This window comes from Chaetodon auriga, chromosome 13 (genome assembly GCF_051107435.1).
Source record: "Chaetodon auriga isolate fChaAug3 chromosome 13, fChaAug3.hap1, whole genome shotgun sequence".
In the NCBI taxonomy this organism is placed as follows: Eukaryota; Metazoa; Chordata; class Actinopteri; order Chaetodontiformes; family Chaetodontidae; genus Chaetodon; species Chaetodon auriga.
The window spans coordinates 20,781,040-20,807,827 of NC_135086.1; the positions used below are offsets into that span (position 1 = coordinate 20,781,040).

At 41.0% G+C, this 26,788-nt stretch overlaps 1 protein-coding gene across 1 annotated transcript in view; it reads left to right on the forward strand.

The window, feature by feature from the left end:
* Window positions 1-3,052: 3,052 nt before the first annotated feature.
* The window catches only part of neb (nebulin), a 59,823-nt gene continuing 36,087 nt past the window's right edge, over window positions 3,053-26,788 (forward strand). Inside the window, exons 1-57 of the mRNA XM_076747597.1 lie at window positions 3,053-3,121; window positions 3,453-3,536; window positions 6,372-6,416; window positions 7,306-7,413; window positions 7,617-7,724; window positions 8,014-8,118; window positions 8,209-8,313; window positions 8,422-8,526; window positions 9,030-9,134; window positions 9,617-9,721; window positions 9,816-9,923; window positions 10,403-10,519; window positions 11,084-11,185; window positions 11,279-11,386; window positions 11,493-11,597; window positions 11,709-11,807; window positions 12,428-12,532; window positions 12,645-12,752; window positions 12,837-12,950; window positions 13,059-13,256; window positions 13,408-13,515; window positions 13,635-13,733; window positions 13,876-13,980; window positions 14,529-14,636; window positions 14,804-15,115; window positions 15,245-15,451; window positions 15,570-15,674; window positions 15,789-15,896; window positions 15,986-16,297; window positions 16,423-16,629; window positions 16,779-16,883; window positions 17,008-17,115; window positions 17,205-17,516; window positions 17,696-17,902; window positions 17,995-18,099; window positions 18,195-18,302; window positions 18,396-18,707; window positions 18,834-19,040; window positions 19,148-19,252; window positions 19,344-19,451; window positions 19,563-19,874; window positions 20,028-20,234; window positions 20,366-20,470; window positions 20,586-20,693; window positions 20,805-21,116; window positions 21,230-21,433; window positions 22,494-22,598; window positions 22,722-22,829; window positions 23,165-23,476; window positions 23,590-23,793; window positions 23,951-24,055; window positions 24,952-25,059; window positions 25,149-25,460; window positions 25,574-25,777; window positions 25,936-26,040; window positions 26,148-26,255; window positions 26,390-26,701. Of these exons, the coding sequence (XP_076603712.1) occupies window positions 3,474-3,536; window positions 6,372-6,416; window positions 7,306-7,413; window positions 7,617-7,724; window positions 8,014-8,118; window positions 8,209-8,313; window positions 8,422-8,526; window positions 9,030-9,134; window positions 9,617-9,721; window positions 9,816-9,923; window positions 10,403-10,519; window positions 11,084-11,185; window positions 11,279-11,386; window positions 11,493-11,597; window positions 11,709-11,807; window positions 12,428-12,532; window positions 12,645-12,752; window positions 12,837-12,950; window positions 13,059-13,256; window positions 13,408-13,515; window positions 13,635-13,733; window positions 13,876-13,980; window positions 14,529-14,636; window positions 14,804-15,115; window positions 15,245-15,451; window positions 15,570-15,674; window positions 15,789-15,896; window positions 15,986-16,297; window positions 16,423-16,629; window positions 16,779-16,883; window positions 17,008-17,115; window positions 17,205-17,516; window positions 17,696-17,902; window positions 17,995-18,099; window positions 18,195-18,302; window positions 18,396-18,707; window positions 18,834-19,040; window positions 19,148-19,252; window positions 19,344-19,451; window positions 19,563-19,874; window positions 20,028-20,234; window positions 20,366-20,470; window positions 20,586-20,693; window positions 20,805-21,116; window positions 21,230-21,433; window positions 22,494-22,598; window positions 22,722-22,829; window positions 23,165-23,476; window positions 23,590-23,793; window positions 23,951-24,055; window positions 24,952-25,059; window positions 25,149-25,460; window positions 25,574-25,777; window positions 25,936-26,040; window positions 26,148-26,255; window positions 26,390-26,701 (8,592 nt within the window). The 5' untranslated portion in view covers window positions 3,053-3,121; window positions 3,453-3,473. The remainder of the gene's footprint in view (window positions 3,122-3,452; window positions 3,537-6,371; window positions 6,417-7,305; window positions 7,414-7,616; window positions 7,725-8,013; window positions 8,119-8,208; window positions 8,314-8,421; window positions 8,527-9,029; window positions 9,135-9,616; window positions 9,722-9,815; window positions 9,924-10,402; window positions 10,520-11,083; window positions 11,186-11,278; window positions 11,387-11,492; window positions 11,598-11,708; window positions 11,808-12,427; window positions 12,533-12,644; window positions 12,753-12,836; window positions 12,951-13,058; window positions 13,257-13,407; window positions 13,516-13,634; window positions 13,734-13,875; window positions 13,981-14,528; window positions 14,637-14,803; window positions 15,116-15,244; window positions 15,452-15,569; window positions 15,675-15,788; window positions 15,897-15,985; window positions 16,298-16,422; window positions 16,630-16,778; window positions 16,884-17,007; window positions 17,116-17,204; window positions 17,517-17,695; window positions 17,903-17,994; window positions 18,100-18,194; window positions 18,303-18,395; window positions 18,708-18,833; window positions 19,041-19,147; window positions 19,253-19,343; window positions 19,452-19,562; window positions 19,875-20,027; window positions 20,235-20,365; window positions 20,471-20,585; window positions 20,694-20,804; window positions 21,117-21,229; window positions 21,434-22,493; window positions 22,599-22,721; window positions 22,830-23,164; window positions 23,477-23,589; window positions 23,794-23,950; window positions 24,056-24,951; window positions 25,060-25,148; window positions 25,461-25,573; window positions 25,778-25,935; window positions 26,041-26,147; window positions 26,256-26,389; window positions 26,702-26,788) is intronic.

The window sequence follows — 26,788 nt, forward strand, 5'->3', positions numbered from 1 at the left end:
ATTTTTTTCCAAAGTGTTGGTGGCCAGGATTGACCGTTGGCAGTGTTTATGTTGTCGTTGTCTATCCTGCAGCTGTTGTGTTCTGGTCTCAGTGGTCATCAGTCATTTTTTCCAGTGACTAAGCATCATGTAGCCCGCTCCTCGGGTGCCCTTGGCATTGGGATGTAATCCTTTTGACTGCTATGATCATTAACAGCCTGTCTGAACCTCAAATTTAGTGCACCCAAACTATTGCTTGAAGAGTCGGTTCACTTAGTGATATCTCAGTATGTAATCTTCAAGGTATCCATCGTGTTCAGCAGTCAATCGTACCATGCTCTTTTGAGATATTCTACTCTTTTGAGGTAAAAACAATTTCATTTGTGGCATTGTAAATTGCAGTTTTTAAATTGACATCAACATCTCTTAAGAAACAGCCTCTCTTTTACTGAGTCTAAGCCACCTAACAAGCCAGGAAAGGGAATCAGAGTAGAAAGTAATTCAAATGACGACAGCTGACTGTGAGGCCAGGATAATCCAGAGTAATCAGGGCATTGTTTCTGGAAGAACGTGTTGCTGTGCAAGTTTATTTTATCTTTTTTTTTTTTTTTTTCCCAATGCTGATGCCACTGACAAAATATCATTCCTATATATTACATTTCTGTGGAGGCAGATTTTCAAGACAGATAACCCAGAAATGACACCTTAATGTCGAACATTGCACGCCTGTGTTGATAAATGTTGATGCACTGTGTAAACCCCTGTCCACTCTCAAATCATATTTTGTCTATTTATTTAACTCATCCTTTAAAACATGACAGCTCCTTCAGTTATGTACATTAGGTGAGATCTAAACTGCAGTGATGTTGCTAATGAGGACCAAGCAGCCGTCGTCCAGTGCATCACAGAATGCAGGGTCTTTACCGCTCTCCAGAGGGAGAGAGACAGCTGCTGCTGTCCATCTTTGTCCCCCGGGTAGCACCCGGGGGACAAAGATGGCACAAAGAGTGACAGCAAAGATGTTGCATGCCAGAGAGAATAGAGACACATCATTTGAAGAGAGGAAATGTACATATGGTACATTTTTATTCTTTGTCTTAAGTCCCATGTCACTGTATCTACATGTGCAGAGTTTGTCATTTGTCTCTTGATTTCAATCAGAAATTTCCGTTGATTTAAATCACAGCTGCCAGTGGACCTCAACACCGTGCCGTGTGTTGTCAAACACAGTTCTCATTATATTTTCATTTTTATATAAAATACTTTTAATGCATTCAGATCATGTAGTACTGGAGAAGCAGTCTGCTCTACCACTTTGAAAATGTGTAAAATGGGCTTTTTTTTTACCGTGGTGTCAGCCACTTGTGATGTGAGAGGTTGAATGGAATTTCTCTAGTCTATTTAATCACATGTACTGAATATATATAGGACTGCATCTATAGCTGACCTGTTGCTCATATTCTTTTATGGCTTTGGTAAGATACAAGGGAACACAGTTGAATTGTCATTAGCACTGTGAAGCTAAAAGCTTTACAAAATATAGTACAGCAGTAAAATGTGTCATGTCAGATGTCCTCAATCTTCATTCCAAAGCGAATGTCGAGACTTGTTGTTATTTGTTTACAGCCGTTTTCCTTCATCCAGGGGGCATTGGTGATTTATGTACCTTTTTTCAGATACAGTCACAGTTGTTAAATTAGTAACTCTTAATTTATGGCCCATATAAATGAGGACATGTACTTTTTTCTTATTTTCTGTCCCACAGGTCTTGAATTTGATGCTGACCTGATTCTTGACAGGACCTAGCAAGCTCAGGGTCAGCTAACAAATGACCTCAACAGATCTGGCACTCGCAGCCCTCCCAGGCCTTCAGCTAGCCTTCTCCTCACAGGCTCGCACTCATATCCTTCCCCATGGTCAGACCCATTTCCAAACCCTTCACAAAAAATGGCGGCATTGGTCATCATCGCAACCAACGCACATCCGTTCACACAGATTGATACTGTTGTAGTTGGGGTTTACTCTTGTTTCCTTGAGACCCCCACCACCCGTGCCCCACTGCCTTCCTCATAACTGTACCGCTGATGCATTAGCCTCAACAGGTGCTCTTTTCTGAAAGGATCACTTAGGTATATTTAGATTTTGAAACCTGAGAGCACTGGCCTGTGATTGGCTCTGTTGGCCACATGATAACCTGGGTAGAAACCGCAGCTGTGTGCTGTTGCCCAGCGTTTCTCTGGAGGGAAGCTGGGGAGGCTTTGGCGGCTTGGGAGACCATTAAACTTTAATATAACTGGTAAGCAAAGACAGGGAGAAAAAAGCACAATTATTTAGATTTTCTACACCCTGCATAGATTTCCATCTGCTCGGACCTCCATCATTTCCATCCTGCTGCCATGTGGATCCAGGAGGACAGCTGATTGGGAAATAAGGAGTGTGAAGGCTCTGCTGGACATTGAAGGAGTAACCAAACAATCCACAACTGCAGGACTCAAGCAAGATCAGGCCAGGCCTACCTTTGGATCTATCTGAAATTTCAGCAGCAGTCTGGCCATTTTGTCCTCTTTCCAAAATCTCAGCACCTGTCTGCCTATTCTGTCCCTCTGCCTCAGCTGTTCCACCTACTTCTCTTGTAGTTTTACAGAGAAAATTATGTTTTCATTTAAAGAGAGCGCAATCGTGCTAAAAAAAGGTATTTAGTATGCCATCCTATATTTAACCTGCAGCCTCAGAAGGCATTGCATCTCCATTTGCTAAACAGAGTCAGCCAATCAGGCTGTGGCATTGGCTTACATGTCAAATAGCTGAAACACTGTTGGGCAGCTGTCGCCAGCCTTCAGCCAGGAGGCACAGTTCTGTGAGCTGTGTTGTGGCGAGTGAGGGAGGAGGGGTGGCTGTCATACATTCAAAGGCAGAGGCCTGTTATAATCCACTCAGCGTCTTCTCGCCTTCCTAATCTGCAGTTTTCCCTGTCTAATTCTTGGTTTCCACTTGTTGCACAGTTTTTGAGGCGTGTCACACATTTTTATTACTTTGTTTAGGATCGGGGCAAATCACAAAGTTGGACTATCAGTTTGAGGCCCTAGTGGATGGCAAGTGAGGCTTCCTTACTGTCAGGAAATACTGCGGGAATCTTTTGCTGGTATGGCATGCACATTGGTTGAACATCATGTTTTTCTAGAATGTGTTTGCTCTTTATTATTCCTGATTCTTAATCGAGTAACTGGGCTCATCACAGGATAGCTGGCAGCATCATAAAATGTCACTGGTCCAGTTGTCCTTTGGTCTCTTATCTAAGCCCCAGGATGCTCTTTTGAAGTTGTGATTTTGTGCTACTGATAGAACACCGAAGTTAACTCTGCCACACTTTCATGTTCTGTGCTGCCCCATTAGATATGCTTTTCATCTTATCAGGCCAAGCCTCGTTTGTTTAAATAAGGAATGCCTGAAAATGTCGTCTGTGTTTTGTGTAGAACCTCTAAAACCGTCCCACAATGACGGAAATTGTGGAGGAATATGAGGAGTATGAGGAGGAGGAGGAGGAGATTGTGGAGGAGGTAGGTGGACGTCGTCTCACTGGATCATGTACTAAAATGCAAACTTTTTCCCTCCATTTTATTACTATGCACAATTATTTTTTTTATTGATTCCAGCCTAAATATGCTTCAAACCTGACATATGATTTCATTTGGTTCAGTAGATTGAGATTATGCATGGGATCTGCAGATCCAGTGGCAGGCCCTATGAATAGTTAAGGTAGTGACCCCCCTCCAGTCAGCAGTTCAGGGAAGCAGTCATCCATGTGTGCTGGAGGATCCTGTTTCAGACGAACACCTTCTGATGGGTTTTCAGTCCTGGATTACCCTTTACAGCCAACTATATATCAAGACATTTCAAACTGTACAATATTTTCCCGGTACAGACCCCTTTTCCAAAGGTCTTACCTTATGGGAGACAGCCGCACAACATTATATATGAAGTCTACAAGATAATTTATTTTCCCAGATTCCTGCAGATGACTTTACAACATTCATTTAATTGTATTTTTACAGCAGGCCATCAGCTATCTCCAACATATCTAACCTATTGATAAACACTTTTTGCAATGCTGTAATGGTACCCAAAATACAGTGGTATCCTTCCTATGTAGCATAGATAGTGCAAGACTGGATTACATACAATTTGGGGCTGTGCCAGTTTCTGGAAGTTACCATTTTGCCTTTTGTTTCAAATGACCTATTGAATTTCTCCATCACATTTCACACCAGTCATAAATCTTGAGTCACATTTGTCTCCAGATCAGATTCAACCTCATATTCCCAAGATTTCAGGATGTTTCCATGCTACATTTAGACTGCATGTGTACAAATTAATGTGTTGCTGAAGGTCTCCACATCAGTGTCCAATGGAAGAGTGAAAACAGAAGGCTAACAGGTTAATCCCATATTTCCTGGTGAAATAGGGTTAAAGTTAGTCTTGTATTTGTTCATATTTAATATTGCTGATATCTTATAGGGGAGTCTGAATGATTGTGTTTGACTGTTACCTAACCATGCTAAGCAAGCAAGTTATCATTTAACTCCCATATAACGTATCAACTGTTTTAAATAGATTTACCATCTTTACTGCAAAGATGTAAATCTTTTGGGAGGTGGGAGAGACGGATGGACAAAATCAATACACTCTGATTTCACACGCACTTTCATCTACACTGTGGAGAAAAGTTGCATTGTTTCGAGTAAAAAGTAAGACGGCTTCTTATTTAATCTACAGAATGGGGAGAAACATAGTGCTGTTGAGGTCATATATGCATATTGTTAAAAACACAATACAGTTATTTAGAGGTTTTTGGGAGTTTTATTTGGCAATAGTCCACATCATCAGCCATGATCATGAGTATTTTCTTCACTTTAACTTCAAAAATGATTTTATCCTCAGGTCATTAAGGGGTGGAGAGTGCAGAGTTCTCTGTCTGGCATTCAGACAAATTTAGAAGTGGACATCTACGGCACATTGGCAGAGAGATGGAGTGGAGGGAGAAGAAGGGAGAGAGAGAGAAAGAGAGAGGGGGCAAATGAAACGAGCCACTGTGCTGTAAATCACACTCCGTCAGCCTGGAGCGTGTTAACGTCACTGTGCTAGAAATTTGCTTAGGAGAGGTGAACGCATGGAAAAACTGTCCGACGGGTGGTAGAGCAGTTGTTCTTGCAGTACTTTGTAGCGATGTGTTATAAGGTGGTTGAGTGTTTCATCTACACCTATGGTGCTCTCCTGTCTGATAGATCCAGATATTGAAGCCTCTTACGAATGTTGATCAAAATGATTGAGATGTTCTTTCCCTCAGCTCTGGTTATTTATAGATTTCTGGTAGATTTTCCAAAGCCACCAGTCTCAATATGTTCAAACATTATGTCACTGTCAGTGTTTCACCGTGATGCTTCCTAAGTATAGGGAAGTGTAATTCAGGCAGGCTGTAAGTTAGACGGCCTATTCATGGAACAGCATGCAGTGTGTGGGAATGCTGTCAGTTACTGTAGTCTGAGGTACTTGATTGGAGAAGAGGATGTTTTCCCCTTACATGGATGGTTTGTCCCAAATTACAACAAAACGTGTTTTCTCTTTCTCTTCAAGTGTTATCTAACCATGCAGAAACTTTTGGTTATCAGGCCAGATGGATATGCTCATAGTGAGTCATTAACATGAATAAATGAATAAATAAATCACTATGTTGGAGTGAAGGCAGAAAACTTAGAGACAGACTGTCAAACTGTCTGCATGGCTAGATATCACTGGAAGTACTGCAAGTGAGAAAATGTTATAATTTGGGTGAGTTGGTCCTCTAAACCCATGAGAGCCATGTGTGAACAGACATGGAGATTATAAAGCTGTCTAAACAGCTTGTGTACTGGTCTGTGCTGTAGCAACCGATAACAGTCACAGCGGTCTATGAATTAAAAAAAAACAAGGACAGGATTATTGTCATGTGAGTGCTTGGTGTTTATAGACTTGGTCAAAGAGCAGTCAGGTTCACATAACAGAGAGAATAGATGTCAGTGCTTCTGCATTCACAGTTACTGTACATTAACCTCTGAGGATTTCACTGACAGCAGGAATCAGTTTATTGCAGGTTAGGACAAAGATCCCCTGTGACCATGCGCTCTGTTTTTAAGCAGTTGATGGACTGTTTGAGGGCATTTGACAATGCAGCTACTAATGTGATGCAGTGTCGAGTGATTTCCCACTGCCAGTGTCAGTGTCAGTAATTGATGAGCACCAGAGCTGTGGAAAAATCATCCTCAATCCAATAAAATTACTGTGCTGTTTCTCCCATAACTTGTTCTGGCAGTTTTAAAACCCCAGAGTGTGTCCTATATTTGTAATATGTTGAGCAGATTTCAACGATGACTGTCTCTGAGCAAAAGACTCAGTTCTTTCAGGTAAAGCACCTCCTCCCAAGGGTCTGTCAAACAGTACAGGACACCCCTCCGTTGCCTTGACAATGGTGCATTCCCCTCCTTGTCTGCATGCTGTATGGATATTCTGCTGCCTGGTTAATTCATTGAATTATAACGTCTTGCAGGTGCATGAACATTAACTCTTTTTCAGCAGTTCCCTATTAATTATTATTTATTTATCTTTTTTTTAATTTTATATTTTTTTTACCAATCCTGCATTTTAATCTGTCCTCCAAGAAGATATGGCTGCTTTGTGGGCAGTTGATTGTTTCTTTTAATGTAGTTCCCTGTGGCTTTACTCCCCAGCAGACAAGATAAAGTAACCTTCATTTACACATTTAGCTGAGCCTGGCATTGCACGCAGCGTGAGACACTCATAGATGCTGTAGCTGTTACTGTATATTCAGAGCTTCTTTGCTGGTGTTACTTTTGCTTGTCCTTCAGTCACCCTTCATCCAGTGACATCTCAGTCTGTAATCATGCCATTGTCTTAACTACCTTGTAGATCCATGTAGAATCTTTTACTGAATAATTTATATCCCTTTGTGTTGACTTGAGTCACTTCCTTTACTGAAGGTAAGTGGTATTAGACAAACTCATACAGTTTAATATGAGTTTGGTAAGTCGTTTTCTCTTCATCTTGACAAGATCAGACTATTTAATCATCAGCTTTGTGTTAGAATATTTTACCTTAGAAACATATAACTTCTTTTGTTGAAATACCCTTCTCCTTGTCTTTGATGACAGCCCTGTTGTAAGAGGATGTAGTTTTACAGTTTTACATCCTGGCCAATTTATTTCCTGTAGTCAAGGAGCCTAGGCCCTTTTGTTCATTGGATAGTTAACTGTACTTCCCTCTGTCCTCCTCCAGTCTGGCTTGCCCACCAGGAAGGTGAGGAAGAAGGTTAAGGTGGATACTTCCAAGTTCATGACTCCATACCTGGCCCACAGCCAGAAGATGCTGGAGCAGTTCAGCCACGTAAGCAACACGCTTGGGTTTGGGTTAACTTCAGGCCCCATTTAGTCTGCTTTACCAGCGTGTGGTATTTGAAAAATCAGTTAAGCCCCTTTCATTTTAATAATTTGTCAGTTACTGCATTTAAGTTTTACTTTAATTCCATACATGACATTTTCAGTGATTTTCACTGCAGTGTTTATGATGATTGTTGTACTTCTTGACAGAACAAGTACCGGCAAGCTTACGACATGTCCAGAGGGAAATCTCCTGCTATCATCACTGACACCCCTGAAATGATTCGCATCAGGAAGGCCCAGGAGCAGCTCAGTGAGGTACTGCTGAGGACGACAAATCATGTTGTCTGAAGTTAAAAGATGAGGGTTGGAAGGTTCTTGGTGTGGGCGATTGCTGGTTTGAATCCTGTTTGTAAAATGAGTAAATGGAACTACTCTGTGGCCACCGATAGAATAAATGTGACAGTATGAATGTGGAGCAGAGCTGCTGAACAAATTCATGGGTTTTTTGTCTTTGGGTAAATTATCGTGGAAAAAAGTTGACTTGATATGATCTTGCTAGTCATAGTAATAAATAATAATATGAAATTACACGTATCACCATCAGGTTAAATACCGCATGGAGGGAAATAAGGCTCGGACCACAAGCATGTATGATGGTGAGGCCAGAGAGGTCGCCCACGTCAAGCATGTATCTCAACTGATCAGCAAGGTGAGCTACCTGAACTTCTAACAATATACCAATATTTGGGGGAAAAAATCAGGAGTGTTTAACATGAATAGTGTTGCTTATCTCTTATAGGTCTTGTACAGGCAGAAATGGGATGAGACTAAGGACAGGTATCTGCTGCCTCCTGATGCTCCTGAGCTGGTCCTGGCTGTGAAGAATGCTGCTAACTACAGCAAAGTAAACACAATGTGGCACTGAAACACTGTATTTTAGGTCATTAGTAAAGCATCAGATTGCATGTTTTCATAGGCAAAAAAGTTTAATTCATGACTTCACCTTGTTCAGAAACTCTACACTGAGGCCTGGGATGAAGACAAGACGATGTTCTACCCTTACAGCGACAGCCCTGAGCTTCGCAGGGTGGTGAAGGCTCAGGAGGCCCTCAGTGATGTAAGTTGAGTTTGCTGTCAATACGCAGTTTTTAGCAAGTGAAAGTACATTCTGTGTGTCATTCTGATTTTGGACCTGTGTGTAGTTTAAGAACTTGCAAGATGAAAAACACAGTATTGTGACATCATATTTCTCTGGACAAATGCTTTTATTTCTGTGTATAGAATATATGTGTGTGTATGTGTGCATGTGTATATATTCAGAATCCATCAACACAGGCAAGCACATTTTCTCAGTTTCTAGTTTTCATTTCAGGGTCCATTTGTTTGTGCTGAGTCTGATATATCGTGTGTAGCAATTTCCACTCACACTGCAGGCAATTAAAGTGGTCATTTGTGTCCCTCCCCCTTAAACACAATTGCGTGTAACCTTTTCTGCTGATGCAGGAAAGTCAATGTAGATACTATCTGTCTGAAGCAAATGGTCCACTAAGGTCAACTATTGACATTGAAGAATTCTCCACCTCTGTAAATTTCAACTCCTGCTGTGTGTGCCCCCTGCAGGTTCACTACAAGAAGGGTCATGATGAGCGCAAGGCCAAGTACACCTCCTTGGCTGATCCTCCCGAAGTGGAGCTGGCCAAGAGAGTGGCACATCAGCGCAGTGATGTAAGCGGGACCGTTTTAAACTGCCTTTCATGCACACTGTACAAGTGTACTCATTATTGTCAGACACATCAACTCCTCTCAACTTGAGTTAGCCAGTTTTTGGAGACAAAAGCCCAGATTATCTTCTCTTAAGGGTCAGCTAATATTCTACCATATTGGCAGAGGAGAATGATAAATGCTTATTGCTCCTCAGGAATATTTTAGAGGCTCAATTTGCACTTACCTACACAGAAACAGGGCCCTCAGAGACCCACGAACACTAAGCCATTGCTAGGAATAAGTGGCCACCTGCTCTCTGATATAACTGTCCATACTAAGAGACAAGAGAGAAGCCAATAATAGGCTGAATTCACGGGGATTACAGTCATTCCCAATGTCTTTTATCAAAAGGAGTATGATGATATCTAATAAATTCCTTTAGAGCAAGAACTTTCAAATGAAAAATACCTCCTCTAATGTTGATTGTTCTTTGTTTTCCACAGCTTAAGTACAAGGAAGATTACAATAAAAATGTGAAGGGTCAGTGGTGTGAGACGCCATACTTCGACGTGGCCACTGCCAGGGTGGCAATGGACAACTTGAGCAATGTCAGAGCTCACTTCTTAATAAGGAGCACCATTTTCAGATTGGCATCAGTTTGTCATTTCTCTGTATCTAACTGTCGATCCCTTCTCTTTTCAGAGAAAATACACGCAAGATTACGAGAACATAAAAGACCAAATTTATTTCATGCAAACGGACACGCCCGTGTATGACACAAACAAGAAGGCTCGTATTGCTGTCAGTGAGGTAAGCGCACAAAAACACACTCACACAAAGGTTTCGGAGTATTTTTATAGGTCCTATCTCATGTGGAAGACACGACAAAGAGTTGACCTGTGTCTCAGAGCAGAGTGTGAGTCAACACACTGAGTCCACTCTGACGCAGCGATCACACTGTTTTGTGCCCACACATCCACTACATGACTGAGAGATCTACATTTGGTTCAATCTCACTGCACAAACTGTTTCACTATTCCCCGTAACAACAGATCAGACTACGTGAAAAGGCTATTCAGCTACTGTATACCTCATAGCCACCCACACATTCACACACAATGCAAACATGCGTCATCGTAGGAAACGATAAGGACACGCGTGTTCTTCCACAGTGACTGAATGTACCAATGTTATGTTGTATGAGTCAGTGTATCAACCGTGTCAATAAACCTCATCAACACACTTTTTTTCTTGTTGCTAACATTGTTCTCCATGTTTCTGGTTTTCAGGTCCAATACAAGAAGGAATACGAGAAAAACAAAGCGCAGTCTGACTACAACACGCTCCCCGCCACAGAGAATCCTCTCCTCAGACAGCTCAGATACGCTGGCACCATCCTCAGTGATGTAGGTGTCTGAACACTACATAGAGAGACATTTTCTATCATCGATGGTTTTATGAAAAATGATAGATGGTATTTTTGGGGAAGCAAATGAGGAAAATCTATAAGAAGTGGCACAGTAGTACCATACCAATCTAGCATTACAGGTCTTAGTGCCTGTTTTGTGTGTAGACAGAGATGTTGCTCACATGAATTTGACAAAGACTCTTGTTAGACTGCTAACTAAAAAAATTAGGTGCCTTTTGAAATGATTGAGGTGTTGTTTAGAGTGTCTGACACGAAGCTCCTCCAAGGGGATTGTCATATTAGTAGTGCTAAATAAAAACCATCTGGAAGTCTTTTGCAGTGTCCTCTTGCATACAGTGAGTTGATTGATGCCCAAAAAAGTTTCATGGAATTAAGTTACAAGTCTTACAGTTAGCCAGTGAGTTTGGCATCCACTTCATGCACCATGTGGACGGATGATTTGTTTAGCTGTTCATGCATTATTGAGTGTTTCATTAAGATATTACTTGTCATAATTTGTTTGTTCCTTCTGCCCATTGTTTGTTTTGTTTCTTCTTTGCAGAAAGTGTATAAGGCCAACTATGAAAAATCCAGGGGTTTCAGCATCAACTACTGTGACACGCCCAAGTTTCAGATGGACTCCGTACTCAAACAGTTCAACGACGTGAGAATAATCTATGATTTTCTTTTATCATAAACTGATGATACCATTGTTTTGCTTCCTTATAAATACACACATTTCTGCTTCCTGTTTTAGGCACATTACAAAGATAAGTATGAGAGCGAGGTGAAGGGCCACTACATCGGCAGCTATGAAGATCTCTATATGCTTCACTGCCAGAAAGTTGAGGAGATGAAGAACGAGGTAAATGAATATGCGCTTTCCTTTTCTTTTCTCAAAGTCACTGTTGTAATAAGTTATTGTATACTTCATTATATCTTTCCTCACAATTGCATGTTTTATCATGCAGCAAATGTACAAAGCTGAGTATGAAGACATAAAAACAAGATGCTTCTTCCCTCAAACAATCACGCCTGAATACGAAGCTGTGAAGAAGCTTCAGCAGTGCAGCGATGTGAGTAGTATTGGCTAATATAATACGTCTTTACAGTAAAACAGATTCTCATTTCTCTTGTTTTGGTATGCTTTATTATGTCACTAAATAATTCTCTCTCATGGTTTGCAGAAAGCTTACCGGCAACATCCAGACAAAGTGAAGTTTACGCAAGTGGTCGATTCACCAGTTCTGGTTCAAGCCGCCATCAACGCCAAACAGCTAAGTGACGTATGTATGACTGCACGGATCACCTCGTAGTACTGATACAAAATACATTAGAATCTCATGAACTCTCTTTGGAAGCTGCTGTAATATTACACATCGGTATTGCCATCATTTTAATTCTTTCTTACGATATATATGCTCTCATAAATCAAGTGATTCATACATGGTTGTTGTGATAAAAATCAGTTTCTATGTCGTCCATTTATTGACTGAAATTACTAGAATCAGCAGCTAATGCTCTGTATCAAATTCTCCCAGATATGGAGATCACCTTAAAATGTGCCCAATCATCCACGTATCCCAGCTGTCTTTCTGTGGGCACCATGGAAACTGGAGAGCCATCTCTCTGTAGTATAAATAGCAACAAGCATTCAGTTGGCCCAGAATAAACCCTGTGATCAGAGAGGGGCTGGGGAGGCAGGGACAGGGACAGTCAGTGTGTTTCAGATGGACTCCAGCAAATACGCTGCTGCCCTCAAGTGGCAGAAAATCAAACAACATGTTATCTGACCCTCATTCTCATCTTGACATTACGAGTACAATGAGCAGTGCCCTATGAACAGAGAAGGAAATTCAGGGTTTTTTAAATAAAACATTATTTAATCACATTGCTCTCTTTGCAGCTGAACTACAAGGCGAAGTATGAGGAAACAAAGGTCAAGTCTAATCTCCCCCCAGACTATCCCTTCTTCATCCAGTCCAGAGTGAACGCTTTTAACCTCAGTGAGGTAAGGAAATGCTGTACGCTTCATTTCTAGCCATCACTGAAATTTGATTGCTGTCCATTTTAATTTGGTATACATTTTTCACTTCCTGAATGCCACAATGCTCTCTTTGCAGAGCTGTTATAAGTACGACTGGGAGAAATCTAAAGCTAAAAAGTACGAGATCAAGGGTGATGCTATCTCGATCCTTGCTGCCCGTGCTCACACCAACATTGCCAGTGATGTAAGTATGCTACAATATCAGCCTTCATGACTTCAGTATTTTTTCAGTATTTTTCCATTATTCAACTCTTGGTCTTCTCTGCAGGTTAAATATAAGAAGGAGTATGAGAAGAACAAGGGACAAATGGTTGGAGCCCTCAGCATTAATGACGATCCCAAGATCTTGCACTCTGTTCACGTGGCCAAAATCCAGAGTGATGTAAGTCATTAGTTTGTCGGAGGACAAAATTAGCAACATTTCCTTTAACATTAATTCAGCAGAGCTGAGATGAGAGAGCACTCTTGAACAATCTCTTCCTCTCCACAGCGTGAGTATAAAAAGGACTATGAAAAGATAAAGACCAAGTACCACACACCACTGGATATGATGTCAGTGACCTTGGCCAAGAAGTCCCAGGCAATTTCCAGCATGGCTGGGTACAGGAGCATCAGCACCAACTTCTTCCTTCCCCCCGACAGTGTGCTGTTGGACTTGGCCAAGAAAGCCAACATCATCCAGAGTGATGTAAGTAGAGACATAAGAGCAACCTGTTATTGAGGACAGTTTGGTTTTTGCTTTTAATCACAATATGAAACATGTACTGGCATGGTCATTATCAGATTAATTATGTGTTCAGTGACAGCATATGAATTTGTTTTGTTTTTCTGCATCACAGAATGAGTACAAGTCAGACTACAACACCTATACCAAGGGTGCGCCATGGATCACCTTTGGCTCCTTGGATGTGGAAAAGAATAAGAACGCTGCAGCCATCCTTAGTGAGGTATGAGTGCAACAGCATCGCTTCGGTCTTTCTGACACACTTCTCCCCCCTCTTTACAAACATATTTGATAGTTGGCAGGATGTGTCACATAACATGTTAATGTACTTGTTTCCTACAGAAAAAATACAGACAACACCCAGATACAATCCCCTTCACCTCTATTGACGACCATCCCATCATGATGCAGGCCAAAGTCAACCAGCTTCAGAGGAGTGATGTGAGTCTACTGTCACTCTCACAGTTAATTCTGCAGTAAAAGCTTTGCTATTTTTTCACTTTTGAAAAGATTGTTTTTATCTGTAAATTGATAGAAGTGTGACACATATGACTTCTGCCCTTATTGCTGTCTTGCCTTACAGCTGTTCTACAAGAGAGGTCTGGAGGAGATCCATCAGAAGTACTCTCTGCCTCCTGATGTCCCTGAATTCCTCCAAGCCAAGTGCAATGCCTACAACATGAGCCAGGTAAGCCATGAATTATCATTACCAAGTGGGTTTTATTCTCCATCTTTTACATTTATTTTTTCTCTGTTTTTTGTCCATTCCCTCCTCTTTATGTAACATACTCACTTGGTGCAGGTGATTTCTTTCTTGTAAAGCAGGTTGAGCTGCAATTCCTGTATGAAAAGTGCTATACAGAGTTTATTATTATTGTAAAAATACTGAGAGATCACTTTTTTTGAATTATGTTAACCAAATATTTTCTCAGAGCACACTGTCGATATAGCTCTTGTATTCCGTTGTGGGGACATAAATCTGTTTACACAGTCACATTGTTGGGACTCGCCTTCCTTATGGGGACAAAACACAAGTCTCCATAATGTAAATGATTAAATTTTACAATGAATACTGGGGTTAAGGTTAAGGTTAGGGTAAGGGTAAGGGTCAGGCCAGTAGTGGTTGTGGTTATGGTTCGGGTAAGTCTCCAGGAAATGAATATAAGTCTGTGTAATGTCCCCAAAAATGCATTCATATCTTTTATTGTTGTTTTTGTCTGTAATCTGCCATTTCAGAAGTACTACAAACTTGCCTGGCAGGAGTTGATTGCTAAAGGTTATGACCTGAAGCCTGATGCTATCCCTGTTGTTGCCGCCAAAGCTGCCAGACATGCTGTCAGTAATGTAAGTTTCCTGCAAGACTGAACCAACATCTCAGAGACGTGCTCAAGCTCCATTTTAACATGCCTTGCACCAGATTACTGATACCATACTTCTTGTTGCATCATATAGTTCTTACAATTCTTTAAATGATAAATAATTAGTGATGCTATATGTCCTTTAACCTCTAGGTCCAGTATAAAAAGGCTTATGAGAAGGCCAGAGGCCACCATGTTGGCTTCCGCAGCCTTCAGGACGATCCTCTGCTGGTTCACTACATGGAAGTGGCCAAAATGCAGAGTGACAAGAACTACAAGAAGGACTACCACAAGGTCAAGCTGAAGTATCACAGCCCAGTAGACATGATAAGTCTGGTCCATGCCAAGCAGGCCTCTGCTGTTCAGACTATGGCTGGGTACAAGCAGCACCACCATAATTACTGTCTTCTGCCTGAGGCAATGAGTCTGGACCTTGCTCGCACCATGAACTACAATTCCAGTGACGTAAGTTTCATTTTCCTTTCACAGTCTTTTGTATCATAATGTAGTTTAATACTTTATGTCCTGACCAAAAGATGATGTTTCCGCAGGCCTGATACTTTGCATTTCTTTCTTCCCTCTTTTACTTTCCAGTATAACTATAAACTGGATTATGAGACCTCGGTCAAGGGAATGGGCTGGGTTCCCATTGGTTCCCTGGAGGTGGAAAAAGCCAAGGCAGCAGCAGCAGCTCTGGATGAGAAGAAGTACCGCCAACACCCTGACACCATCAAATTCACCAGTGTCACTGACTCCATGAATATGGAGCTGGCCAAGGCCAATGCCAAGATCATGAATATGGTGAAAAGGACTAAACAGAATAACTTCTTCATTTGCTCTAATATAAATGTCCTGATTTTAGTCCTTGGACTCCTTTTCAGAGTAGACATAAACCAGTGTCTTCCTTGTAATTGTGCAGAAAGAGTATAAGGCCAGTGGAGAGAAGTTCATGCACACTTACCATCTCCCTCCTGATGCTCCTGAACTGATGCAAGCCAGATACAATGCTGTCAACATCAGCCAGGTCAGTTGTGGATTCTCGTCTGGTCATTTCCAGCCTTTGTGCATTTGTAAAACGTACATAGAAACTGAATTGTCACTAAATTTGTAACATAACACTGATGATCATTTTATTTAGAATTATTACACCTATGCTCATCGTCAAGATCTACTCAAAGGACATCATGTGAAGGAAGATGCCATTCCCATTGTTGCAGCAAAATCTTCCAGAGATATTGCCAGTAATGTAAGTTGTGAATATGCTAATAATAATACTATTCCAATGCTACTGAATTCAATGTTTTTATTAATACTCAATGTTTTTCTTTTATACAGTACAAGTATAAGCTGGCTTATGAGAAGGCCAGAGGCCACCATGTTGGCTTCCGAAGCCTTCAAGATGATCCTCTGCTGGTTCATTACATGGAAGTGGCTAAAATGCAGAGCGAGAAGAACTACAAGAAGGACTACCAAAAGGCCAAGCTGAAGTATCACAGCCCAGTAGACATGATGAGTCTGGTCCATGCCAAGCAGGCCTCTGCTGTTCAGACTTATGCTGGTTACAGAAAGATCCCTCACAACTACTTCCTTCTGCCTGACAACATGCACCTGCATCTGTGTCGCACCATGATGGAGATTCAGAGTGACGTATGTTTTCACTTGTCATCTACAGTATATGTTACTATGGTGTAGGGAAGGAATGTGCACAGTGACAATTGTAAGCTCTTCCACAAATTTTGAGATAAAAAGTGTTTTTCTCTATATACCCACAGAATGTCTACAAGTCGGATTACAACAACTACTCTAAAGGCTTAGGGTGGGTCCCTATTGGTTCAATAGATGTTGAGAAGGCCAGAGCTGCTAATGCTGCGATGGATGAAAGAGGCTACCGCCAGCATCCCAGTACTCTCAAATTCACAAGCAAGACTGATGCCATGAACATGGCTCTGGCTCTGACCAACACAAAGCAGATGGACAATGTAAGAATGTCTTCACTTTAGAGAAATTGCAGTGCTTTTGTATCTCTTAAAATGTTGCATCCATGTTGGACCAAAACTTCTCCTATTAGAACCTTCACAGGTTTTACTCTTCTTTTTCTTTTTTTACTCTTCTTTTTCCTTCCCTCTAGGCTTCATACAAAGCTTCTGGGGAGAAGTTCAAGCATACCTATCATCTACCAGCTGACAGCCCAGAGTTCCTTCAGGCTAAATTCAATGCCCAGTCACTTAGCGAGGTCAGAGCACAATATAACTGCTAATATGCAAGTCAAAGGAATATGACTCGTTTGAAGTGCCAAGTGTATATCAGCATCATCTGCTCACAAAACATTGTCCTAACACTTTGCTGTTTATCCACAGAGTCACTACAAACACAAGTGGCTGCAAGATATTGCCAAGGGATATGACATGAAGCCTGATGCTATTTCTATCCTGCATGCCAAGCAAGGCAGACATATTGCCAGCAATGTAAGTAAATCAAAAATATATCCAACACAGAATGTATGCAACACTATTTCCATGTAGCAGAAACAGTCTCCTTTTTCTTTTTCTTTCAGGTCCAATACAAGAAAGAGTATGAGAAAGCAAGAGGCCACCATGTTGGCTTCCGAAGCCTTCAAGATGATCCTCTGCTGGTTCACTACATGGAAGTGGCTAAAATGCAGAGTGATAAGAACTACAAGAAGGATTATCAAAAGGCCAAGCTGAAGTACCACAGCCCAGTGGACATGATGAGTGTGGTCCATGCCAAGCAGGCCTCTGCTGTTCAGACTTATGCGGGTTACAGAAAGATCCCTCACAACTACTTCCTTCTGCCTGACAACATGCACCTGCAGCTGTGTCGCACCATGAATGTCCAGTCAAGTGATGTGAGCAGCAGTGACAGTTTTATCAGCGGTTTTATCTTTTATGTTTGAAATGCAGCCACACTGAATCAGCATTATGTGCTTTATTTACACACAAGTGCAAAGAATTTAAGGAAATCTCTTTCACTGATCTTAACTTGATAACTAATATGCAGCATATTCTCATCTCTTTCTTTTTTCAGTGTGAGTACAAGTCTGACTGGAACAACTACGTCAGAGGTATTGGATGGGTCCCTATTGGTTCACTTGGAGTTGAGACTGCTAAAGTTGGTGGTCAGATTCAGAGTGAGAACAAGTACCGCACTCATCCATCCAACTTCAAGTTCAGCAAGCTGATGGACTCCATGGACTTGGCTCTGGCTACTGAGAACAACAAGATCATGAACAAGGTGCAGCATGTTCAAGTGTATGGTGTGGTGTCACAGAAAATAAACAGCCATCTTGTTCACAAACATTAATTTGTTTATTTGGTATCTTACAGCAAGCATACACATCAGCTTGGGAGAAGGACAAGCTGACAGTCCATATCATGCCAGATGCTCCTGAGATTCTCCTGGCCAAGGCTAATGCCCTCAACATGAGCAATGTACGGCATTAGATTATATTACAAAATGTATTTCTTTACTAATTATTTTAATTTCATTTGATTTTATTCATATGAATGAATGAATATTTTCACAGAAACTTTACAAAGCCGGTGTTGTGGAGATGGCCAATAAGGGCTACAACCTCAAAGCAGATGCCATCCCAATTCTTGCTGCCAAGTCCGGTACCACTATTGCCAGTAATGTAAGTTAAAAATAAATGATTGTACCAATTCAAGATGTTTATCTACTATGACCCACCATACATGGTAAAACAAGCATTTGTTTGCTTTTACAGTACAAGTACAAGTTGGCATACGAGAAGGCCAGAGGCCACCACGTTGGTTTCCGCAGCCTTCAGGACGATCCTCTGCTGGTTCACTACATGGAAGTGGCCAAAATGCAGAGTGACAAGAACTACAAGAAGGACTACCACAAGGCCAAGCTGAAGTATCACAGCCCAGTGGACATGCTGAGTGTGGTCCATGCCAAGCAGGCCTCTACTGTTCAGACTATGGCTGGATACAGACAGATTCAGCACAGTTATGCTCTCCTCCCTGATGCCATGAACCTAGTGCTGGCTCGCACCATGAATGTCCAGTCTAGTGATGTAAGTTTGAAATGTTAAAGTACCTGCTGTGCTATGCCCACGGTAATTATATCTGTTTATAAAGGCAGATGAAATGAATAATTGTGTATGATCCCTTGATTCATGAGGCCTTACATTTCTTTTCAGTGTGATTACAAGTCTGAATGGAACAACTATATCAGAGGTATTGGATGGGTCCCTATTGGTTCACTTGGCGTTGAGACTGCTAAAGTTGGTGGTCAGATTCTGAGTGACCACAAGTACCGCACTCATCCATCCAACTTCAAGTTCAGCAAGCTGATGGACTCCATGGACTTGACTCTGGCTACTGAGAACAACAAGATCATGAACAAGGTGCAGCGTTTATTGTACTCTTAAAGTGTAAGGCCACAAATATGTTGTTGATAATCTTGTTCATAACCACAATCATTCATTTGTTTTCCTGGTGTCTTTATTTACAGCAAGCATACACTTCAGCTTGGGAGAAGGACAAGCTGACAGTCCATATCATGCCAGATGCTCCTGAGATTCTCCTGGCCAAGGCTAATTCCCTCAACATGAGCAATGTAAGGGGAATCCATGAAACTTATAAATCAATTGCTTGTGATAGTTAATAGTGCATATGGTTAATGGTGATCATTTTTGTGTTTTATACAGAAACTTTACAAAGCTGGTGTTGTGGAGATGGCCAAGAAAGGCTACAACCTCAAAGCAGACGCCATCCCAATTCTTGCTGCCAAGTCCGGTACCACTATTGCCAGTAATGTAAGTTGTTACAAACTCAATGAAATTAGTATTCACAGTACATCTGCTATAATTCATGTTATAAAAAGGACAGTCTCTATTAAATGACACTGTATGTTTTTGCTGTCACAGTACAAGTACAAGTTGGCATACGAGAAGGCCAGAGGCCATCATGTTGGCTTCCGCAGCCTTCAGGACGATCCTCTGCTGGTTCACTACATGGAAGTGGCCAGACTGCAGAGTGACAAGAACTACAAGAAGGACTACCACAAGTCCAAGCTGAAGTATCACAGCCCAGTGGACATGTTGAGTGTGGTCCATGCCAAGCAGGCATCTACTGTTCAGACTATGGCTGGATACAAACAGAGAATCTCCCACTACACCGTCCTGCCTGATGCCATGAACCTGGAACTAGCTCGTAACATGCAGTTCATTGCCAGTGATGTATGTAGAAAGTCTGATTTAATCATCTTAAAATTATAATTAATAGATATTTCAAACCTAAAATCCAAATTTTTGCATTGGTGTTACCATTACCTAACATCATGTGTAGCTGATGTGTGAAGGAATACTGTTTCTTGTGATATTCTGCCTCAGAACCAGTACAAGAGTGAATATCAAAGCTACATTAGAGGAATAGGATGGGTTCCTATTGGATCGTTGGATGTTGAGAAAGCAAAAACAGCTGGCCAGATCTTCAGTGAGGCCCGATACCGTCAACATCCGAGCAACTTCAAATTCACTAAGGACATGCAGTCCATGGATCTGACACTGGCCACCGCCAACAATCAAATTATGGATAAGGTACTGGATAGGACTTCCTGTGAAAATAATAGTAATATTTCTTCTTTAACATTTAAGATAAGATATCTTATATGTTATAAGATATATATTAAGTCTAAGATATCAAACCAGCAACTACATTTTGTTTTTAGCAATCATACACCAAAACCTGGGAGAAAGACAAGACTTCGATCCACATAATGCCTGATGCAATGGACATTGTTCTTGCCAGAGCAAATAAGAAGAACTACAGTGAGGTACAGTGTGATAACCTTAATTTTGGGTGCATTACTTCAAATTGGTGCATGAGTGTATTCATTTGAAACGAGACATGCTTTCCTCTATGAAAATGTACATCCACTCTCCCTTCAGAAACTGTACAAATTGGACAATGAGCAATCCAAGAAGAAGGGGCATAATTTCCGTGCTGATGCCATTGCGGTACAGGCTGCCAAAGCCTCCACAGCTATTGCTAGTGATGTAAGTATCTGTATTGTATTGCATTTCTATACTGTACTTATCTACTGTATACATCAATTCCTATGCTTCCCCCTCACCAGGTTATGAAAACTCTCATACTTGCTTTTTCAGTACAAGTACAAGACAGGATACCGTAAGCAGGTCGGCCACCACATCGGCGCTCGCAGCATCCAGGATGACCCTCTGCTCATGCTGGCTCTGAACTCAGCCAAGATTGCCAGTGATGCCCTGTACAAGAAGGACTTCAACAAGTCCAAGACCAAGTTCCACCTTCCAGTGGACATGATGGCCTTTGAACTGGCCAAGAAGAACCAGATTCAGGTCAACCACGCCAACTACATCACCAGGTTGCACAACTGGACTTGCCTGCCAGACTCCAATGATGTGGTCCAGGCCAGACATGCATATGACATACAGAGTGATGTGAGTACGAATCCTTGAATTAATACTCTGGAAAGTTGTCATTTATCATCAATGTACATTTGTAAAGTTTTGGGACATGTTTCACCATAATGAACTGTTGTTGTTTTGTCCAGGCTGTCTACAAGGAAGATCTGAAGATGTTGCAGGGTGTTGGGTGGGTGCCTATAGGTTCACTGGATGTTGAGAAGACGAAGAAAGCTGGTGAGATCCTGAGTGAAAAACTGTATCGTCAGCACCCAAGTAACTACAAATTCAAAATCACTACTGAAGACATGCCCATGGTGCTGGCCAAGGCCAACGCTCAGGTTATGAACCAGGTATTTCATTTGCAGTTATTTCCCCAACATTTTATTGTGTTTTATATGTCTACTGTTTTTTAACCCTTAACAAATTGAATACATTTATAAATGATATTTTTGTTCAGTTATTTAAAACATAAAGAAGGAAGGTAACATGACAATACTTGAAACAGTCAAAATTACCAATTTTTATAACTTCAGTTTTTCCTAGTAATGATGATGACAAACTTGATCAAATCAATCAAATCAAATCAATCAATCAAATGAGATTTAGCCTTGTTTACTAGATGACTGTAATTTACTTGAAACAAGCTTCTTGATGGCATGAGTAATATTAATTCCAGAATATTTAAAATTTTCCTGTATCCAGTGAATTTTCCTTGTAACAGCTGACAAGCTTTTGATATATTCAAACATATTCTAACCCCCCAATTTTTCCTAAATTGTTCTATTATGTCAAATAAAGTTGCCACAGTTTCTCTGGCTTTGTGTGAAAAATAAAATCACATCATCTCCATAAAAAGATTCTACATGTTAACTATGATAACATTTTTTTGCTTTGTGTGTAGTGGAAGTGGACTACAGTTTGCATTTCATTGTCCAGCTCTGTGTTGTAGAATGACAAACAAATGAACCTTGAACTGGTGGTGAAACCATAAAGCTTTGTGTTATCTCTTGCACATAAAGTGAAAGGTTCAACGATCATTGCAAACAAACAACAGTGATAAAAGACTACCTAGTTGGGCCTCTGCTTAAAAAAAGAAAGCTTAGGATGACCCTTTCTTGATGACTGCCTCCTAGGGGCTTTATTATAAATCATAGTTCTAATCTGTTCAATATAATTTAGGTCCAGATTGAATATGTAGAAGACTGAGGAAAAAGTGACAGCCCACTGTCGAAAACCTTCTCTGCTTGACTATATTCAACATAATAAGTCAGATTCAGTAGTTGTATAATGTTATCAGCAGAGCATTTGTCTGAGATCAGTATCGATTTAATTAAAAATGCATACCAATGAACACGTCTTCTAAATGTTTTATTCTTTTATATGTAAACTAAATAAACAATTAATTTACAGAATGCGTACACTCAAGCCTGGGAAAAGGACAAGTCTACCATTCATATCATGCCTGATGCCATGGATATTCTTCTGGCCAAAGCAAACAAAGTCAACTACAGTGTGGTGAGTCCTCCTCAAACATTCTCAATGAAATTAAGTTGTCATAGTTTTGAAACAACAAACTTCATAATACGCCACCATTTTTCAGAGGATGCTTGAAGTTTTGTATGTTTTCCCTTTACCCAGAAAATGTACAAGCAGGCAAATGAAGAGGCCAAGAAGAAGGGTTATGACCTGCGGAATGATGCCATTTCCATTATTGCCGCGAAGGCTTCCAGGGATATTGCCAGTGATGTAAGATAATTTAATTTCCACTCATTACAATTAGGACAAATAATATTTAATCTAAAATTCATCTGAAAAAAATGTCATGAAGTTTTTATATCATTTTATTATTTTGGAAGTGTATCTAAGTCAAATGATTGTTTAATAATTTATTTGTTCATATTGTGGTAAACTATTTCATCGTCACATTTCTCGTGAGTAAAAATTCAATAATTAAGAACATGATTACATGATTAATATATGCTGAAATTGATATGCAGGAAAGTATGAAAACAGTATTACAACTGATACTACTTTATAGTAACCGTGATGTTATGATCAGTTCTTTTGTTCTTCATTTGCAGTACAAGTACAAGACAGGATACCGCAAGCAGGTCGGCCACCACATCGGCGCTCGCAGCATCCAGGACGACCCTCTGCTCATGCTGGCTCTGAACTCAGCCAAGATTGCCAGTGATGCCCTGTACAAGAAGGACTTCAACAAGTCCAAGACCAAGTTCCACCTTCCAGTGGACATGATGGCCTTTGAACTGGCCAAGAAGAACCAGATTCAGGTCAACCACGCCAACTACATCACCAGGTTGCACAACTGGACTTGCCTGCCAGACTCCAATGATGTGGTCCAGGCCAGACATGCATATGACATACAGAGTGATGTGAGTACGAATCCTTGAATTAATACTCTGGAAAGTTGTCATTTATCATCAATGTACATTTGTACAATTTTGGGACATGCTTCATCATAATGAACTGTTGTTGTTTTGTCCAGGCTGTCTACAAGGAAGATCTGAAGATGTTGCAGGGTGTTGGGTGGGTGCCTATAGGTTCACTGGATGTTGAGAAGACGAAGAAAGCTGGGGAGATCCTGAGTGAAAAACTGTATCGTCAGCACCCAAGTAACTACAAATTCAAAATCACTACTGAAGACATGCCCATGGTGCTGGCCAAGGCCAACGCTCAGGTTATGAACCAGGTAAAATCATCAATCCATGAAGTGCCATGAGTGTAATTAATGCAAAATTGCTCAGTTGAACTACTCATTCTGATATGATAAGAAAAGTCTCCTCTCATAATACTTGCAGAGTTCATACTTGAATAAGATCTGATATTGATGTCTTCTATGACTGCAGAGTGCCTATGTTGAAGCCTGGCAGAATGAGAAGACCAAGATCCACATCATGCCTGACGCTATGGATGTTCTTCTAGCCAAAGCAAACAATGTCAACTACAGTGTGGTAAGTCCAGAATTAAACATATAAGAGTAAAGCAGCATTGATATATTCATTACTTTAAATTAATTTAAATTAATTAATTAACCTCAAAGATATGCTGTATTAATAAGGATATGTTTCTGTTAGCAATACATATTAAAACTGTACCCGACTCAGGATTTTGTTATTTGAAGCGGATTTGGCTGTTCAATACAAAAATTCATCTATCATTGCTCTGATTTTTCCCCATATAGGCTATCTGCCAATCAATATCAGCCAACATGAGTAGCATGTTTTACCTGTACTCATGTTTAATGCCTTTCTTTGTCTTGGGAAACCATCAGATTTCCACACAGTTTGCAAACATAAAAGCATGCATCATGCTCATTGTTCAGTTATAAAATCCCAGTGCATCACAGAGCGTCTTTCGTGCTCACCTGGTCACAGTGTTGTCAGCCAAAGAGTCAATCACAGTGGACAGCAGAAGAAAAGGTTGTACCACCGTCTGGTTCAAAGTTTGTTTTGCCAACTTCACTGATAGTCGTCACCAGAGCCGCCAACAGACTGCAGTCACAGTGCCCTGTCTCACGCTGCCCTCAGTTTCTGTGACCCTTACTGCCTCCATCACAGTTAGCTTGGTGGTTTGTGGTAATTTTGAGACTCGGTTTTTAAATTTTGCTGCCTGTCACGCTGTTGCTCCTGCATTGCTCTTTGTATAATGACACAACTAAAACACAAAAGTGAAGTGAATTGACTGACAACATGCGAGCAGGCTCCGGGTCTTCTCGACTGATGACTCGAATGATCGACTTTATGGAGCAGTCCAAGTAGATGTATATATATTTATTACTCAGTCCTATTTATAATGGAAAATACATGTATAGTACTTATGTCTGTGGAATGATTGTGTTTGTTTACAGAAAAAGTACAAACAGGCAAATGAAGATGCCAAGAAGAAAGGCTATGATCTGCGCAATGATGCCATTTCCATCATTGCAGCCAGGGCGTCCAGGGATATCGCCAGTGATGTAAGCAGTTATATTTTACCAATGATAAACAGTTACCGTACATTTATGACTATACATGTAGCCATGGAACTCTTCCATTTTTCTTTCAGTACAAGTACAAGACAGGATACCGTAAGCAGGTCGGCCACCACATTGGCGCTCGCAGCATCCAGGACGACCCTCTGCTCATGCTGGCTCTGAACTCAGCCAAGATTGCCAGTGATGCCCTGTACAAGAAGGACTTCAACAAGTCCAAGACCAAGTTCCACCTTCCAGTGGACATGCTGGCCTTTGAACTGGCCAAGAAGAACCAGATTCAGGTCAACCATGCCAACTACATCACCCGGTTGCACAACTGGACTTGCCTGCCAGACTCCAATGACGTTCGCCAGGCCAGACATGCATATGACCTGCAGAGTGATGTGAGTACAAATCCTTGAATTAATACTCTGGAAAGTTGTCATGTATCATGAATGTACATTTGTAAAGTTTTGGGACATGCTTCATCATAATGAACTGTTTTTGTTTTGTCCAGGCTGTCTACAAGGAAGATCTGAAGATGTTGCAGGGTATTGGGTGGGTGCCTATAGGTTCACTGGATGTTGAGAAGACGAAGAAAGCTGGGGAGATCCTGAGCGAAAAAAAGTATCGTCAGCACCCAAGTAACTACAAATTCAAAATCACTACTGAAGACATGCCCATGGTGCTGGCCAAGGCCAACGCTCAGGTTATGAACCAGGTAAAATCATCAATCCTCGAAGTGCAGTGAGTGTAATTAATGCAAAATTGCTCAGTTGAACTACTCAGTCTGATATGATAAGGAAGATCTCCTCTCATAATACTTGCAGAGTCCATATTTTGAGTAAGATCTGATATTGATGTCTTCTATGACTGCAGAGTGCCTATGTTGAAGCCTGGCAGAATGAGAAGACCAAGATCCACATCATGCCTGACGCTATGGATGTTCTTCTAGCCAAAGCAAACAATGTCAACTACAGTGTGGTAAGTCCAGAATTAAGTAGTTAAGGTTGTACAGCTACTCACATGGATTGCTCTCAGTCGTAAAGTTATATGATTAACATCTCTGGGATAATTGTGTTTCTTTACAGAAAAAGTACAAACAGGCAAATGAAGATGCCAAGAAGAAGGGCTATGATCTGCGCAATGATGCCATTTCCATCATTGCAGCCAGGGCGTCCAGGGATATTGCCAGTGATGTAAGTGTTTCATTTTGGTTATTTAATTGGTAAATGAAATAAGTCTACAATTATATATGTAAAATCTTCTTGCACCCATTGTGCAAAATTTGAGTGTAACTGTCAACAAAGATATTATTTTATTTTTCTTTCAGTACAAGTACAAGACAGGATACCGTAAGCAGGTTGGCCACCACATTGGCGCTCGCAGCATCCAGGATGACCCTCTGCTCATGCTGGCTCTGAACTCAGCCAAGATTGCCAGTGATGCCCTGTACAAGAAGGACTTCAACAAGTCCAAGACCAAGTTCAACCTTCCAGTGGACATGCTGGCCTTTGAACTGGCCAAGAAGAACCAGATTCAGGTCAACCATGCCAACTACATCACCCGGTTGCACAACTGGACTTGCCTGCCGGACTCCAATGATGTGGTCCAGGCCAGACATGCATATGACCTGCAGAGTGATGTGAGTGCAGTCTCTTTCTCTTAGTCTTTTATATCATGTTCATACCAAGTATGTCAGGAATTGAATTTTGTGTTACTGTGCTTTATA